Source organism: Musca domestica, unplaced genomic scaffold (assembly GCF_030504385.1).
Source record: "Musca domestica strain aabys unplaced genomic scaffold, Musca_domestica.polishedcontigs.V.1.1 63, whole genome shotgun sequence".
Classification (NCBI taxonomy): Eukaryota; Metazoa; Arthropoda; class Insecta; order Diptera; family Muscidae; genus Musca; species Musca domestica.
The window spans coordinates 3,024,688-3,043,454 of NW_026712370.1; the positions used below are offsets into that span (position 1 = coordinate 3,024,688).

At 32.4% G+C, this 18,767-nt stretch overlaps 1 protein-coding gene across 2 annotated transcripts in view; it reads right to left on the reverse strand.

The window, feature by feature from the left end:
• Positions 1-6,063: 6,063 nt before the first annotated feature.
• The window catches only part of LOC101892414 (homeobox protein 5), a 73,218-nt gene continuing 60,514 nt past the window's right edge, over positions 6,064-18,767 (reverse strand). The window contains exon 11 of one of the 2 annotated variants that reach the window (XM_059129611.1): positions 6,064-16,123. In XM_059129611.1, the coding sequence (XP_058985594.1) occupies positions 15,952-16,123 (172 nt within the window). In that variant the 3' untranslated portion in view covers positions 6,064-15,951. The remainder of the gene's footprint in view (positions 16,124-18,767) is intronic. The other variant, XM_059129612.1, reaches the window with a different exon arrangement.

An 18,767-nucleotide genomic window follows, 5' to 3' on the forward strand; every position in this document is an offset into this window, starting at 1 on the left:
AAATTACTTGTATCTGGAATGAATTCAGTTGGAATTGCCAAGATTCAATTCATTTGGACTGATATTAGCCAATTAATAAAACCGGATATCAGATAAGTATATATACGGAAGCTATATTCAAATCTGATTCGATCTCGATAAAATTTGACAGAGGTATTTCTGAGCTGTAGCTGACATCTGGTACCAAATATACCAAATCGTGGACCTATACAGAACATAGTCTAGCCTCTGAGAAATACCTCTATCACATTTTATCGAGATCGGATCAGATCAGTTTACTTATTTCGGATTTTACGTTTTGGTTATTCAAAAGTTTGACCCTTGGGGGGGAGGAGGGGAGAGGAGTACCATAAGGAATGGTCCGATCTTTTTATAATAGATCCTGTGTTGATAGAAGTATTCAGATGTGCCAAGTATAAATGGAATTTGGCTGTTTATGAGCTTAATGTATATTCAAAATTTCGACCTTTTGTGGCGGATGTACCAGAAGGAGTGGACAGATATATTCCATCTTAAACCCAGATCTTGGGTTTATAAAAATATTGGGATGTGTGAAATTTGGAAACAATCGGACTTTTACATCACATTTTATAAGAGTTATAATTATACAAAATTTTGACCCTTTGTGGGAGAGGTTATGGATGGAGTCGACCGCACTGACACAAATATTGGGATTTGCAAAGTTAGAGCAAAATCGGACCATCCTTTCTCTTTTTGTGCAATAAAATATTTTCTTTGAAAATTTCGACATATTGTGGGGGAGGTACCAGAAGGAGTGGACCGATATTGCCCACCTGCGAACTCGATCTAAGTGTAACAAAAATATTAAAATGTACCAAGTTTGGACCAAATCGTGCGCACCAGCCAGCCAGACGGACAGACGGACGGACATCGCTAGATCGACTCCAAATATCCTGAAACGGATTTGGTCCAAAGAGACCTAGGGTCTAAAACTGTTATTTCGACTAGTCTCGTATTGGCCGTATCAAATGATATATACCCTCTCTAGCCATATGCCTGAGGATATAATAAGAAAATTTCTACTAAACCGCGAATATTTTTAAGTCTGCCGAAATCACAAATGCACAATAATGTCACTTCTGATCGTTACATTGATCTCTATATCGACAGTCTTATACATAATAAAGAATATTTTAGTTAGACCGCTTATAACTCAAGAACGGCCACAAATTCGGAATGTCTTCTTGCCAGAAAAGGATAAAAAATAAGATAATCGCGTGAATATATATCCATAAGAAAGTGAATATTTTTTATATTTTTGTGATATTTTTTATCGCATGCGATTTTTTCCTATTTGACTTACAATATTGAATTTTACGTTTGGTAATATTTTTTCACCTTATAACACTATGTTTTTGAATTATTATATTCAAGTCGAAATTATCATCCGATTCTCAAAAAATTTAGCATGTGGATAGAATTATGGTCAGAGTCCATCCAAATTGTCGGTCTCATAGACTCGGCTCTGCAACTAGTTTTTGTCTGTTCCTGTAAATTGTCAAAGAATGAAAATATATATCATTAATATATGCTTATAATACCAGAAGACGGAAGCGTTTTATTCTCATTATCATAGACAGAAATCATATTAAATTGGAAATATTTTAAGTTCCTTTTTAATTACGAAAAAAGTTTAATATATCCCCCATCATATGTCTCATGACAACAATTGTATTGCCTCATAATTTTGTTAGATCCAGAACATTTCAATTCATGCCTTATTGTTTTTCTCATCAAAAATAAAAATCTCATTAAAAGTCATGTACTGGGGTATGGTATAATTTTTTAAAAATATTCTCTCAAAGAAAAAACCAAACAATAGAGAGAGAGCGAGAGAAATGGTTGTGATTCCTAAATGAATTATCTCATCTTTTCCTTCCCAATAAATATACGAGAATATAAATATAATTTTAATTTTGTTTTTTTTTCTTGGCATAAATTTTCTCCTTATGTGGTATACTTAATATTATTTTAAAATGCATATTATTTTTATATTTTATTTTGATTTCTCCTTCCTTTCTTCGAGTAAAATATTTAATTTAAAAATTATTATTTTTATTATTTATTTTAATATTGTTTTTCGTTTTTTGTTTTCTTTTTTGAAATGTTTGATATGTCTAAGAGCTATTATCATTCGTTTTCAAATAGTATTGTTGTAATTTCACTGAAAGAGTGTTGTTGGCTCAGGGGTCGCCGACTAGATGCGATAACATTAAATAAGTTTTCATTTCTTTTTTTTTGTTTTCTTTACAGGTTTCAAATGTTTTCTTATTTTGTTGAGTTCATAAACTTACGTATATAATGAGTTGGGTTTTGGTTTTAGTTTTTTATTTTAAGTTTAGTTTAGTTTAAAGTAAAGAACATTGTTTTCATATATAAGATTTCTGGTTTAAAGTTGTTTTTTTTTTGTTTTTTACATTTATTATTTTTTACACACTTATGACACAATCACAACGCAGAGTATCGAGATAAGGTATGTTATGATTTTGTTTATAAATATTTAGGTATTTATGTATGTATATATATTTTCTAAATATATATATATTTTTTTAATTTGTAGTTATGTATATGTTCTAATATAATAATATTATTTGTTTTTTTTTATTAAAACTACATCTTAAGTATTATTTTTTGAAAATAATTATTATTTATGTATATATTTTTAGGATTTGGGGAAAAAATCAAGGGATTGTCATTACGAAAATGAAAAAAAAAACTTGTTAAAATTTAAAATTAATTTTAGTATATAGTTAAACCTAGTAATATTTTGTGTTTTTCATTTTTTTTTTAAATAGAAACAACCGTTTTATTAGTTTGTGTTTATGTTTTTTTCTGTCTGTCTCACTCTCATTGGAAGATATTGACCTCTTAGGCCAAATATTCCCACTAGTCCATTCCTAAAGAAAGAAACAAAAAAAATGAGTTGTATAGGCACAATTTAAGTTATATAATTGGATGGCATACACATAATGATCGGTGTGACATAAAATCGGTTATTATTTAAAAAATAAAATCAGCTATTTTTGAAATGAGATTTCGTGAGTAGTTTGCCCCAAAAGTTTAAAAAACAGTAAGATATTTTTTTGCTATGAATTTTGAAATTTTAAAAATTAGACTTTAAGGGAATGTATATTATACTTGCAATTCATACCGATGAAAAATCTGCCTTCAAATTCGAATCGATCTAGGCACATTGGAAATTTGACATTTTAAGAGATGTATAAAATTTGATTGAAATATACTGAAATATCAAAAATCATTTCTTTCTTTTACTTCAGCTTCAGCAATATTGATGCAAACAAAAGACTTAAGAAACAAACCTGTATTGTTTTCACTTGACAATTTGTGCGAAGCGAAGAAAAAAAATCAACTAAAAGTGTTTTTCTCTTTGTCGGTTTGAAATGGAAGGGAAATAATTGCCTTTGGAGATGATCGCAAAATACCAAAAACCGAAAAATTATAGACCAATCGACGCAGAATTTAGCAAGAAAAGATAATCGCCCAAAAATATGCCAATAAGAATGCGAATATTTTTTGTCAAAATTTCTATCGCATGCGTTTTTTTCACATTTGTAATCAGGTTAAAGTTAAAACGAATAAAGATAGAAAGCTAAAATTTTGCACAGATCTGCATTTCGTCTGCAGGTCAAGTTCGAAGAAGAGCTATATCGATCCACGATATCATAAAGCCCGCATATAATGGTACCGCTCGATATTCGGTATTTTGATGAATTGTCTGAAATTCCACACAAGGAGGATATCCACGATATCGTATATCCCCCATATAACGGCACCTTCCGATGTTCGGTATTTTTAACAATTTAATAGAATTTTTAATGGATTTTTTTTTTAAATTTCCTAATTCGTTCCGAACTTTCTGATTTTTTACTCGTTTAGGAATCATTTTTGGTTAACTTATTGGCAATGCAGGAGAATTGTTGTTGTTATTTGATCTACTGGTAATGCAGGGGGTATGTCGATATAACAGTCGACGTTAATTCGCCGTAAAAAATTTTGACGACATTGTATTTTTTTGGTCGAAATTGATATTTTAATGATTTCTATTTGACATTTGACTATGAAAATGACAAAAGCAAAACAATTTCGAAATATTGAAGTAATTTCTGGCACTGGCCTACGAAGATCCTGGCGCTTAAAACCTTAGAAAACTTTAGTTCTTAGTTTAAACATACCCACAAGAGAATATCTCTAAACCCAGAAAAGGTATTAGCACAAATTGTAGCTTTTCGGAAAGGTAAGAGTGTCAGCTATAATCCGAATCTTTGAATATATATCTTCCGAATCTTTAAGTAACCCACTTGTTGGATTGGTATTTTCATAATTTATATCTATATTGTATATACTGGGTTACCGGCTCCGTCCCGGCTACACCAAAACGTGGACCTATACAATGTTTGGCCACAAGAGCTAGAACCCATTATGACCTAAAAATACCAATTTATGACAAATCCGTTGAAAAATGTAGCAAAAATCATCAAAATACTGAATATTGAAAGGTACCGTTATATGGGGACTATACCAAAATTGTACAAATAGTTCTGCTAAATTTTGAAGCCCTTCGTCAAATAATGTGGGCTGTATCGTGTTTTCAACAGACAGACAGACAAATTTACAGACCGACGGATGTCGTTGAATCGACTTAGAATTTTATGCTGATTATTAATATATATACTTTATGGGGAAAATATATATTTTTTTTGAAAATTTCGGCCTTTTGTGGGGGAGGTACCAGAAGGAGTGGACCGATGTATTCCACCTTCACACCAGACCTTGGGTTAATAAAAATATTATCTTACTTCACATTTTATAAGAGTTGTTATTATTCAAAATGTTGACCCTTTGTGGGGCAGGTACTTGATAGAGTGGACCGGTATTGTCCATTTTTGCACTTGACCTAGCACTGAGAAAAATATTAGGATTCGCAAATCATCATTTCTCTTTCTGTGCAGAAAATATATTTTATTGGACAATTTCGACGTTTTGTGGGGGATGTACCAGAAGGAGTGGACCGATATTGCCCATCTCCGAACTCGATCTAAGTTTGACAAAAATATTACGATGTACAAAGTTTGGACCAAATCCGGTACTTCCTTAGAGAGTTATCGTGCCCACCAGCCAGCCAGACAGACAGACGGACGGACGGACATCGCTAGATCGACTCCAAATGTCCTGAAACTCCAAATGTCCTTTCCAAGGTGGAGGGTATAAAAATTACTTATGCAGAACCACGTCTTAGTACAGCCCCAATTTTAAAATTTTCATTTTTCAATGGATTTTTTGAAATTTTTCAAGAAGGTTTTAAAAGTTCGGTCCTGTCTAACTTAGCTGCTGTTTTACTTGTTGTAATTCTTGAAATGTTCACGACAATCTCCATTTTTTTTTTGGCGATACTTCAAATTACAACTTAAGTTGTACAAATTTTAGAATAAATTCCTGAATTACAATTAAAATACTTCAAATTTCATTTGAAAAAGTTGTATAGCGTTTTCTCACTTTCTTACTAATGAAATGGTACGAACTAAAACTAATATGTTTTGAATTGCATCTGGAGAAAGATGTTGTAGATGGGTCGTCAAGCGAAGACATTTTGTTCAGAAGATGAGCAGAAGTTTTTTTTAGAAATCATTGGAATTCACGAAAGGTATCGTAAATTTTAGACATATTTCATGAAAACGTATATTCATCCATACAAGTTAAGTAATTTTAAGAAAACTTACTCAATTTTTCCTGTTTAAGTTGAACATGTATTTTTTTTTTTTTTTTTGGATTAATAAAAAAGCTACATTTAAGTCATAACATATTTTAAAGTTTTTAAAACTTTGGAGGCATATCAAGATTTTTGTATCTCTTTCAAAATAATTTTATATTTTTTGGTGAGAGAGATGCATCTCTCTTCTCTCATGGATGTAAAAGGTGTGTCACCGTCATTCAAATGTATGCCACTGGACGTAAATTTGACAATTTATAACAAGTCTATTAAAAAAAAACTAAAATAAAATTAAATAAAAACACAAATAAACAATTAAGAAAAAAATTCAATGAAATAACAATTTATTTCTTGTTTCATTTTTTTTAAAAGATTGATTATAATAATTGTAATAAGTTACAGTTTAGATATATAAATTGAGTAATAAATTAAACTAAAAACACATAACACAAAACAATAAAAAAAAGTTGCTACATATATTATAAAGAAATTTATAATAAATAAAATTAAACAGATTTAAACTAGAGATATAGAAAATTGCCTACTGCTGTCATTCGTTACAATAATTTTAACATTCCTTTATTTTTGTAAGATGAAAGTTTGTTTTTATGGATCTACTGAATTTCATGGCTATAATTTTGAAATTCTATCCACATATAAGTTTTGAATATAAAGTAAAGAACCATTGTTGTTGATGTTTTTTTCATTTCAGAGACTTAATTAGGTTTTGATTCAGTTAGGCTGTAATAGTAGTGGTAGTAGAAGTAGTAGTTTTGTTTGTTTTTTTTTTTTTTTTTTTTTGTAATAGTAGAAAATAACAACACTTTTACACACTTACAATAGTAATAATTATATCGTATGTATAGGTATAGATAGGTAGATAATTATTCATTACAATTTATAATAATATTATTAATAATAATAATAATAGTAATAACAACAAAGACTTACAAACTATTATAAAAATATCTTCAATGATCGCAATAGTAATAGTAATGATGCTAAGGGTGATGATGATGCTGTTGATAAGGATGACGGATGAGTTTTTCACTTACAATCTATATTTTTGTGTGTGTGTTTGTGTAGGTATGTATGTTTTGGTTTGTATGTTATTTTGTATATTATTAGCTACATAACATTTAATTTAATTATTTGTTTTTTTTTTTGTTTTATAGAAATAAATAAATATTTCTTAAGGTGGTTTCTTAAGTATCAAGTCAATAGAGATAGAGTGTTTGTTTTGCTTCGTCTTCTTCTTTTATATATTTTTTTCTCCCTTTTTTTCTTCTTCCTCTTCTTTGTTTAATAATACTTAATAAAGTTTTTTTTTTTAATTTTAATTTTTGTTAAAATTAATTTATATTATTACTAGATTTTCTTTTAATTGTTTTTAAAGAGATATTCATTTTAAAAGAAGGCATTGATGGAAAATTATAAGGAGTTTTTCATTGTTGATTTTCCTTTTTTTTTGTTTTTTTGAAATAAGTAATGAGTGAGCATTTGTTTTATTTTTACAATTGAATTGTAGTTGATTCTTTTTCTAGATTCTTGTTTTAATTAAAAACGTTAAAAATATTTAGTTATTTTTTACTAAATAAGAGCATCTTGTGTGTGTGTGTTTTTGGTATGCGTATGCGTGTCAAGACAGATAATAAGTGTTTTATATTTTGACAATACAACCATGGAAAATTGCTGAACGATTTAGTTTTGTAATATTCGTTTGATTTTTTTATTTGATTTTTTTTTTTTAAAAAATAATTATAGTTTTAGGAAGCTTTCAGTGAAAGAGTTTGATAGTTTTAAATAACTTTGTTAAAATGCTCTGGTGTATATTATAATTGGAAAACTTTAAAACTAAAACTAAGAGTCAGCTTATATTTTTTGAAGAGTATTTTTTAAATTTTCGTCAAAAAAAAAAAAAATAGTATAAAACTTGCATAGAACTGATACTCATTACTGTGGACATCCTTAAAACGACTATTAAAGACCTTATCTTTTTACAGACAAAAGACTTAAGACACATACCTATATTTTGCTTATTATACCCTAGACCATGTAGTGGTAAGGCTATTATGTCGATGTGCATTTGTTTGTAACATGGCAAAAGAAGCGAGATAGACCAATAATTATTTTTAAGGATCTTCATAGAATCACTTTGTGAGTCGATTTATGTTTGTCAGTCCGCCAGTCTGTCCACATATTTTTGTGAAAAAAGGCAGGTCTGATACATTATCCATCTCAGATGAAATTTTCCAAAAAAAAAAATTGTTTTTGCCCAAGAACCCTATTGAAATTGGCGAGAATCGGTTCAAATTTAGATATAGCCCCATACCGGGTGAGATCAAAAAAAACCTGCAACCAATTTCTGACTGCTGTGACTTTTAAGCCACTCGTCCAACAGCTGGTAAAATTATTCCAGTGACAGCTCATTATATTGTTTACAAGCGCACAAAAGCATTTTGGTGAGAATTTTCCGGAAAAAAAAGTTATTCGTGATGGAATTCAAGCGTGATAGTGTGGTTTCTTTATATTCGGCTGGAAAACAACAAGTGGCTATCGATAGAGCACTCCAGCATTTTAATGTGAATAAATCTTTTGCGTCTCGTACCATCGCTCGTTACCGTGATACTGGTAGCATAGCCCGGCGTCAAGGAAGTGGACTGAAGAAGAAACCAGCAACATCAGCAGTAATAGTTCGAAAAGTAACAAGTTAAAAAGCAGTAAGTTCAGCCGGGCCGAACTTTTAATACCCTCCACCATTTGCAACGAATTTGGAAATTTTCAAAAAATAAAATCCTTAAAAAAATTCTGTTAAAATTTTAAAAATACAAACTACAAACTTCAAATACCACATCTCAAACAATTCCGGTGAATAATGTCGCTAAAATCATCAAAATACTGAATATAGGGAGGTACCGTTATATGGGGGCTATACGAAGACATGGACTTGCACAGACAATTTTCTATCTTAGGGTGTAGTATCCATTTGGAACTTCAAATACCAAATTTGAAACAATTCCGGTGAATAATGTCGCTAAAATCATCAAAATACTGAATATAGGGAGGTACCGTTATATGGGGGCTATATGAAAACGTGGACCTACATGGCCCATTTACGAACATAACCTGCCTACTGGATAAATAGACAGACAGACAGACGGACATCGCTTAATCGACTTAGAATTTTACGCTGATCAAGAATATATATACTTTATTGGGTCTGTTATGAGTATTCCGAGGAGCTACAAACGGAATGACAAAGTTAATATACCCTCCATAGTATGGTGGAGGGCATAAAAAAGCGACTTGATCCAAACCCGCGTCGCAGTGGCCGAAAAATAGCTCGTGATCTGAGCATATCGCAATATTCCATTCGGAAAATATTAAAAAAGTAGCTCGGGGTAAAGCCATGGAAATTCCAAAAAGTGCACGAACTCACACCGCAACAGAAAGATAATAGACTCAAAAAGCTAAAGAGTTGCTTCGCTTGGCCGAAAGTGGTGAACTGCCGAATTTGGTTTTCCCCGATGAGAAAACATTAGTTTTTCAGCAGTTTGTATACAAGCAAAATGATCGTATTTACTTGCCAAAGAGGTCAGCTGAAAATGTGCACCTTTTGTTGGTCACCAGAACTCAAGCGCCGGCCACGGTGATGGTGTGGGCCGCCATAACATCCGATGGTCGCTCTTCGCTTGTATTAATCGATCGTGGCATCAGAATAAATACGGAATATTATCGCGAAAATATTCTGGAGGGCGTAAGACTTGGGCACGCAAACATTTTGGCCGCGGACCTTGGACATTCCAACAGGACTCAGCACCATCGCTCTCAGCATGTACCACCCAAGAATGATTACAAAATAAGGTTCCTCGCTTCATTTTCAGCGCACAATGGTCACCAAAATCACCGGATACCAATCCTTTGGACTATTGTGTCTGAAGTATTTTGGAAAGCAAGGTTGGCACTAAAAAATACCAAAGTATCGATAACCTCAGGCAAGCGCTTCGCCGGGAATGGGCCAAAATACCGCAGAGCAATATTCGGGCAGCGTGTGACGGTTTCATTGGCCGTTTGAAGGCCATAATTCGTGCCAAAGGCGACCAATTCGAACAAATCTAAACGTATTCTAAAATTTGATGCTATTTCCGACATTTTTTGATTTCATTCAATAAAATTAAAAAAAGTGAAAATGATGGCCTTTGACTTTGTTGCCGTTTTTTATCTCACCCTATAATTGAAATATAAAGGGTCCGCAATTTTTTTTTCTTTTTTTTTTTTGAGTTAATGCTTTTTGTGAATGGTAACATTTAGCTCGTGTCTGAGGAAAATTGCTCACGGATTTTGAAAGAAGAGAAGCTCCATCAGCTCAATATTCGTTATCTTGTAGGAAATGTGAAAGGGACTGGCATCGTCATGGATAAATTAAAGCGTGAAATACTGCTATGACAGTAGTCCATTCACCGTCCTTCCCAACGACTAAACATTTTGCAGGCATTGAGGCATTGAGAAGAAGTTTTTCATAAAGACCTTAGTATAACGCTATACAAAGTCCAATTAGTTCAGAAGATGAAGACAAAGTTTTAGCTTTGCCGTTCTTGCCAAAAAAATCATCATCTACATCTTTTCAGATGAAGCCTATTTTGGGCCATTTTCTTCGAAAATAAGTAAGGAGTGGCCATTACAGTCAATGCCATAACAGATGTTTTGCGCCCTCTATTTAAAGATCGTACTATCAGCCATAGAGTTGAGTTTGGTCAGACCTGATTTCAGCTGCGATTTGAAAATAAAATCCGTTAAAATGTATGTTAAAATCTTAAAAATACCGAATATAGCCGTTATATAAGGGTATATACGACGACGTGGACCTGCATAGGCAACTTTTGTCATAAGCAATTACAATACTTAAATGCAAAACTTGAAAAAATATGTTGGGGCTATACGAAGACCTGGACCTGAACAGACAGTTTTCTCTCATAGGCTGCAGTAACCATTACGAACTTTAAATACCAAATTTGAAACAAATTTAAATAATGTCGCTATAATCACAAAATAATACCGAACAAGTAAAAAAAAAAAAAACATTAAGTTCGGCCGGGCCAAATTTTTAATACCCTCCACCTTAGGGTAAAGGAAACATTAGAAGAAATGTGACAACAACCATTAAAATGCCGAATATTGGGAGGTATCGTTATATGGGGGCTATACCAAATCGTGGACCTACACATGCAATGTTTCGCCAACGGAGCTAGAACCCATTATGACCTACAAATACCAATTTTTAGACCAATCCGCGAAAATATGTGGCAAAAATTATCAAAATACCGAATATCGGGAGGTACCGTTATATGGGGACTATACCAGAACGTGGACCGATATATCTCATTTTCAATAACAACCATCCTAGACACAATGCAAATTGCTCTGCTAAATTTTGGCTCTCTACGTCAAATAATGTGGGCTGTATCGTGATTTCAACAGACAGACAGACAGACAGACGGGCATCGTTAAATCGACTTAGAATTTTATGCTGATTATGAATATATATACTTTATGGGGTCCACGACGAATATTTAAGGATGATACAAACGGAATGACAAAGTTAATATACCCTCCTTTCCAAGGTGGAGGATAAAAAAATTGTAAAGAAGGGTAAAATTTACCATCACCTCGGTAGTTAGAAATTTGTTGCGTTTGCACAAAATGAGTTGCTCTAAATTTCCCAATATGCTATATCCAGCTAGTATTAAACTTTTGCGGACTAGATCTTCCGATCCATCTTACGGTAACATATAGGATTTTTTTGAAATCTGTTAATTTGTTTAAAAATCGTTTAATAATTTTCAAAAAATTAAAAATTCGGCTTATATAAATTCCTCAGAATCCACTCCACACACTTTAAGTTTTCAAACGAATGAAAGCTTAAGATGTTATCTGTCGAAAAAAGAGGATAGATGGAAAATCTCTATACATTTCAAAGTTACGACATGAATTTAAAAATAAAAACAGGTTAAATAGTATCAGTCAGTTTCACGACAGATATATACCCTCAGCCTGTTCATTAAAATATATTTTGAAGTTTTTGATTTTCAAGATATTGGAAATTACAGAACACCAATATTGTTCATTTCGCATCTGACCTAAGTCTAATATAAAGAACTTCCTACACGTTATATCAGATATATGTATATATTTCTTGAAAAAAATGAACTTTTGTGGGGATGGTACCGGAATAAATTTTGCAAACGTTACATTAGTTCAATGGTTGATAATTACATTGAGTTTGCGGAAAATCGCAAACTTCTTTTCCATGCGAGTTATTCAAAATTTTCATAACTGATGGTGAAGGTACCAGAAGGAGTGACCCGACGTTGCTTTTATAAAAGAATTTTAAAAGGCTTATAATTTTTTCACATTTTTAACATTTTTAATTCGCATTTTATGGGCGTTTTGGTTATTCAAAATTTTGACCCTTTGTGGGGGAGATACCAGAAAGGGTTGTCCGCTATATCCCATCTTTACACCAGATTTGATAATGGTAAAAATATTTGAATTTTAGATATTACAAATTTGGACCCTTTGTGGGGGAGGTACCAGAAGGGGGATCCGCTATAACCGATATTCACGCCAGATCTTGTCTTGATAGAAATATTGGGATGCGTGAAGTTTGGAAAGATTCGAATGTTCATATCGCATTTTATAAGCCTTTTGGTTATTCATAATTTTGGGCCTTTGTGGGGGAGTTACCAGACGGAGTGACCCACTATACTCCATCTTTACACCAGATTTTATAACAGTAAAAATTTAGGAATTTGTGAAAATTGAAGTGAATCTGATGCATATTTCGATTTTATGAGTATTTTAAATATTCAAAATTTTGAACCTTTGTGGGGGAGGTACCAGAAGGAGAGATCCGTTGTTATATTCTATCTTCACCCCAGATCTTGTTTCGCTAGAAATATTGGGATGTGTGAAGTTTTCTAAAGATTCGAATGTTCATTTCGCATTTTATGAGCATTTTAGTCATTCCAAATTTGGACCCCTTGTGGAGGAGGTACTGGAAGAAGTAGTCCGAATATGTCCCTTCTCACACTCAATTTTGCAGTAATGTATTAATTACGTTTTGCAAAGTTTGAACAAAATCAGATGATCCCTTCACTCCCTATGCAATAAATTATTTTCTATGAAAGTTTTGACTTATTGGGGGGGAGGTAGCAGAAAGAGTGGACCGATATTGCAAATCTTGGAACTCGATCTAAGTTTGACTAAAATATTACGATGTACCAAGTTTGGACCGAATTGGATACTAACTTGGAAAGTTATTGTGCGTTCCAGCCAGGTAGACAGTCGCACGGACGAACATCGCTAGATCGACTCCAAATGTTCTGAAACGGTTTGGTCCAAAGAGACCTAGGGTCTAAGACCGTAATTTCGACTAGACACGTTTTGACCATATCAAATGATAAATACCCTCTCTAGGCATGTGTCTGAGGGTATAAAAAATTCCATGTGGATCTCCATTCCAAGACTTTATGAGAATAAATCATATTGTATGAATAGAAACATTTTTTGAAGAAAAATATACCAAAAACTTCTTATCTAGATTCCCAGTTAAAAATTTCTCTTCTGAATAGTTTGCGTTGGCCCCCTTTTTATACCCTACAACACTATGTGTTGGGGGTATTATAAGTTTGATTGGGCCAAAAATTATGTAACACCACGAAATATTGGTTTCCCACATAGGAGAGTATATGTGGATCTTTCTAGCTCGCCGAGCTGAGTCGATCTAGCTATGTATGTCCGTCCGTCAGTTCATGTTAATTTGTAATCAAGCTACAGGTCGCAATTATGAACCGATCCTCACGAAATTGAAAATGGAGGTGGGGTTAGGGTCAGAATAGAACCCTATTGTTTTTGGAGATGATCGCACGATATTTAGGGGTTAAAATGGATTTTCCTGATTTTGCAGTTGCTCTATAGGTCACAATTATGAACCAATCAACGCGAAAGTTTACATGGAGTTAGAGTTTGGGACTGGGCAGAAACCTTCCAATATGAGCGGCCATCGGACAATAATTAGCGGGTATAATAGACCCTTACTTTTATGTTAGAAAATAGGAAAATTTCCACTTAACCGCGAATATTTTTAATCCCAGCCAAATCACAAATACCTTAAAAGATCACTTCTGACCATTACAGTGATGCTAAAAGCCAAAAAATCGGATATATACTAAAATAGGTACAATATATATGTAGAAGAATTGATCTTATCTATTCTGCTTATAAATCAAGAACCGCTGGGCCGATTTTCACAATTCATATCAATTCGGAATGGTCTCTTGCCAGAAAAGGATAAAATCTAAGAAAATCGCGGCATAATATACCAATAAAAAAAGTTATATCTTTTGTTGAATTTTTTCCCAGTTTTGTCATATTTTTTTTATCGCATGCGATTTTTTCAATTTGACTTACAATTTTGAATTTTAAATTTTCTAAATTTTTACACCCCCCAAAACTACGTTTTGAGGGTATGGTATGAATGTCGCAATTATCGTCCGATCCTCACGAAATGGAGGTGGGTCGGAATTGAAGCCTATTGTTCTTAGGTTTTGCATTTAGAGGTTTAAATGGCCAACAATTTTAAATTTTTCTAATTTGGCCACAATTGAAAACTAATCGACACGAAATTTCACATCGGAAGAGAGTTGAGGACAGAGAAGAAGTCTAGCATTTTGGATGACCATTGGATTATATTTAGCTGTAAAATGGGCCACAACTTTCGTGTGCTCTTTGGCATTATTTCAAAAACGAAATCTTCGAAAATGGTTTTGCATATAAAGGGACTTGGAACATATTGTAGTGTTATAGGGTATCACATGGTTGGCCCCGCAAGACTATGGCCTTTCCTTACTTGTTATTTATAGTGTTTAATTTCCCATTATAATATAACCAGAGCATTTTCATTAAAGAGTTTTAGAGCTGAAAACATTTAAATAGATTAGAAAAATAATTATTTTCATGAAAGACTAGTGTATAAAAAAATAAAATTAAGTGTTTAAATGATCAAATTGTTTTCTTTGGAAGGCTTGTGATTCATACCATTTTGTTTTTTTTTTTTTTTTTTGGTATATAATACAATTTTAACTTAAATTACATTTTTTTGATTTTAATTCTAAAAAAACAATAAATAAATAAATAAAGAGAGTGTCTTTTTTTGGCATTGTTTTATTTTGTGTTTGTGTGTGTGTATTTGTTGGACTTATTCAATTCTATGTACAAACATACAAATAAGACAAAGAAATTAAATAAATTATTCTACTACAATAAGGTTTACATGTATGTAAGTATGTCATTTTTAAAATAACATTTAAAGATAGAAATGAATCAAAACGAAAACATCAATTATATATATATACTATTAATTATATTTTCAAAATTAGATATGAAAAAATTATTTAATTTTCAAAATATTTTATTATATTATTTAAATGTGTTTGGGTGTGTGTGTGTGTGTGTGTTTAAATCTCACTCGTTATCACGTGTAAATATTAAAATTAAAAAAGTTAAACAAATTAATTTAAAAAATAATTTAAAAATATATATAAATTAATAAACATATATATTGTATATGACTAGTATTGTTATAAAAATAAGACATTGAACAACGCTTAGAGCCTTAAATCTTTGGCAAGAAAATAAGTACTTTAGAGTTTTACACTTTCTCTTTTGACTAAATTAACATAAAATTGAGACTAAATGTCATTTAAATAATTTCCAAGTTTCTGCTCTAACTTGTTGTTGTTGTTTTTGACATTGAAATGCTGTTTCAAAATTATTAGCTATAACAAAAGTTTTTTATTTTATTTTTTTTTTATTTAACTTAGTTTACCAAGTTTTTTTCCTTCTCACTTAGCTGGCCATTTGTGTGTCTGTGTGTTGAGTTGAGTGTTGAAAGAAAAAATATTGAAATTATTATTAAAAAATTTTAATTTTTTTTTTTTTTTTTTTTGGTTTTTTGCTTTAGTGGCGATTGTCATTTAACATTTTTGTTTTCTCTACACATTATCTATGATTTTTGCTTTTAATTTTTTTTTCTTCTATTTTGTTGTTTGAAATTTCTTAGGGTTTTTGTTGTTGTTGTTTCTGTAGGAATATTGGATTTTCTTGAATTTGTATTTTCACCTTTTGTTTTATTAAATCTTTTGTTATGGTTGTTGTTGTTGTTGCTGGGACTGGTGCTGTTGCTGTTGCTGTTGTTGATTATGTTGCTGTTGCACGGCATGATTTTGATTATTTGTAATTTGTACCGAGGTTTCATTGTCCGTAACACGATGGGTCTTCATGTGGGCACTGCGACTCTTAATTTTATTGAATACTCTGAAACAAAATTCACAATTGGCAGAAGGGGAAAAACCAAGAGACTCATTAATTGATAATATTTGAAAGGCAAATGAAATTATTTTAGATAAAAAATAGAGTTTTTTTCAGTTCAAGAAAGCCTTAAAAATACAACGGCAGGGGCGTTTTTTTTTGGAATAGACATGCATAATATATTTTTCTAAATTATAATTAGGATTTTTTGCCAATTTCATTTTAAAAAGACATTTATCAAGCGTTTGCATGCCAACAGCAAGAGGTATTAAGAGTTCTACATGTTTTTCGTAATTATTTTTTTTTTTTTGGTTACTTATCTGTGTTTTTGTTGCAATGTTGAAAGGCGTGGACAGAGAGCAGGTGATAGTTAAAAATGATTTTTTTTATAAATAAAATGTAAATGAAGAGGACTTAGTTAAGGGAAAAGTGAGTAGAAAAATATGAAAATAAAAATAAAACGAATTGAGTGGAAAAAGTCATCAAGTTCGGCCAGGATGAAAGTATTTTAACCTAAATTGATATTTCAAGGATATTTTCTAAAAAAACTTAAGAGTTCTCTTCGATGTCATACGCAATATATATGTATACCCATGTAGGGTAATTCATTTATATTTGACAGATTAATTTTTTTTAATTGAGATTCGTGTTTTTGTAATTGAAAATTTTTATTCTTATAAAATATAAGGCTGATCTATTTTTTCCAATAGCTATTAAGTTCCAAAGTCGAATACACAGGGTGAGATGAAAAAACTGCAACCAATTTCAGACCGCTGGTATTTCTTAGCCACTCGTCCTACAGCTGCTACAATTATTCCAGTGACAGCTCATTGTATTGTTTACAAGCGTACAAAAGCATTTTGGTGAGGTATTTCCAGAAACGAAGTTATTCGTGATGGAATTTAAGGGTGATAGTGAGATTTCTTTATATTTGGCTGGAAAACCGGAAGTGACTATCGTTAGAGCACTCCAGCATTTAAATGTGAAAAAATCGTTTGTGTCTCGTACCATCGCTCGTTACCGCGACAGTGGTAGCGTAGCCCGACGTCAAGGAAGTGGACGGAAGAAAACAGCAACATGAGCAGAGATGGTTCGAAAAGAAGCGACTTGAGCGAAACACAGATGCCGAAAAATGGCTCGTGTTCCAAATATATATATTTTATTCGGCAAATATTAAAAAAATATCTCGGGGTAAAGCCATTGAAATTCTAAAGAGTGCAAGAACTTGAGGGTCACAATTCGTGCCAATGGTGACCAATTCGAAGAAATCTGAACTTATTCTAAAATTTGATGCTATTTCCGACATTTTATGCTTTTATTCAAAAAAAAATTAAAAAAAAATTATAAATTATGGCGTTTGACTTTGGTGCAGTTTTTTTTGTCTTACCCTGTATATAAATGTCGGAGTCAAGAGCCACGAAATGAAAACGTACGCCACGAAGTTCACTCCATTTGGTTTAATATTAGCCATTATTTCCACAATAAACCCGAAACGGGATTAAGGATGTATATGGGAGCTATATCCAAATCTGAACCGATCACGCTAAATTTTGACAAAGGTATATCTGAGCTCTATAAGATATCTGGTATCAAATATCATTGTTGTGGAGTACATATTACAAATGTGAGGGACTTAAAGATCAAATCGGATGAAACATATATGTGGGAGCTATAGCTATATCTGACCCGATTTTCATCAAATTTGATGTACTTGCTTGTGCCGGATGTGCCAAAATTCAGTACTGATATTGGCCATTTGGACTGATATTGGCTATTTGGTGCACAATTAACCCGAAATCGGTGGAAGATATGCAGGGTGAGATAAAAAGACTGAAAAAAGTCAAATGCTATAATTTTTAATTTTTTTTTTTAAATTTTATTGAATGAAAGCTAAATAGTTTTGGACCATTCCCGGCGAAGCGCTTGCTTGAGGCGTTTGACACTTTGGTATTTTTTCTAAAATACTCCAGACACAATAGTCCAACGGATTGGTATCCGGAGATTTTGGTGGCCATTGTGCGCTGGAAATGAAGCGAGGAACCACTTTTTGTAACCATTCTTGTGTGGCGCGTGGTGAGTGCGATGTTGCTGAGCACTGTTGGAATGTCCAAGATCTGCGGCCAAAATGTTTGCGTGCCAAAGGCTTTAATACAACCTCCAGAATATTTTCGCGATAATATTCGGCATTTATTCTGATGCCACGGTCGATTATTACGAGCGGAGAGAGACCATAGGCTGTTATGGCGGGCCACACCATCACCATGGCCGGCGCTTGAGTTCTAGTGGCCAACCGAAAGTTCATAGTTTCAGCTGATATCTTTGACAATTAAACACAATCATTTTATTTGTTTACAAACTGCTGGACAACCAATGTTTTCTCATCGGGGAAAACCAAATTCGGCAGTTCACCACTTTCGGCCAAGCAAAGCAACTCTTTACCTATTTTGAGTCTATTTTCTTTCCGTATATTTATTTCCGTTCTTGCTTTACCCCGAGCTCATTTTCAATATTTGCCGAGTGGAATATTGCGACGAGGCAGAAAATTATTTGTGCAGGTCCACCTGTTGAAAATATTCCGTATCTTAATGATTTTAGCTACATTAACATTACATACATTTTTTTCAAGTTTCGCATTTGAATATTGTATTGG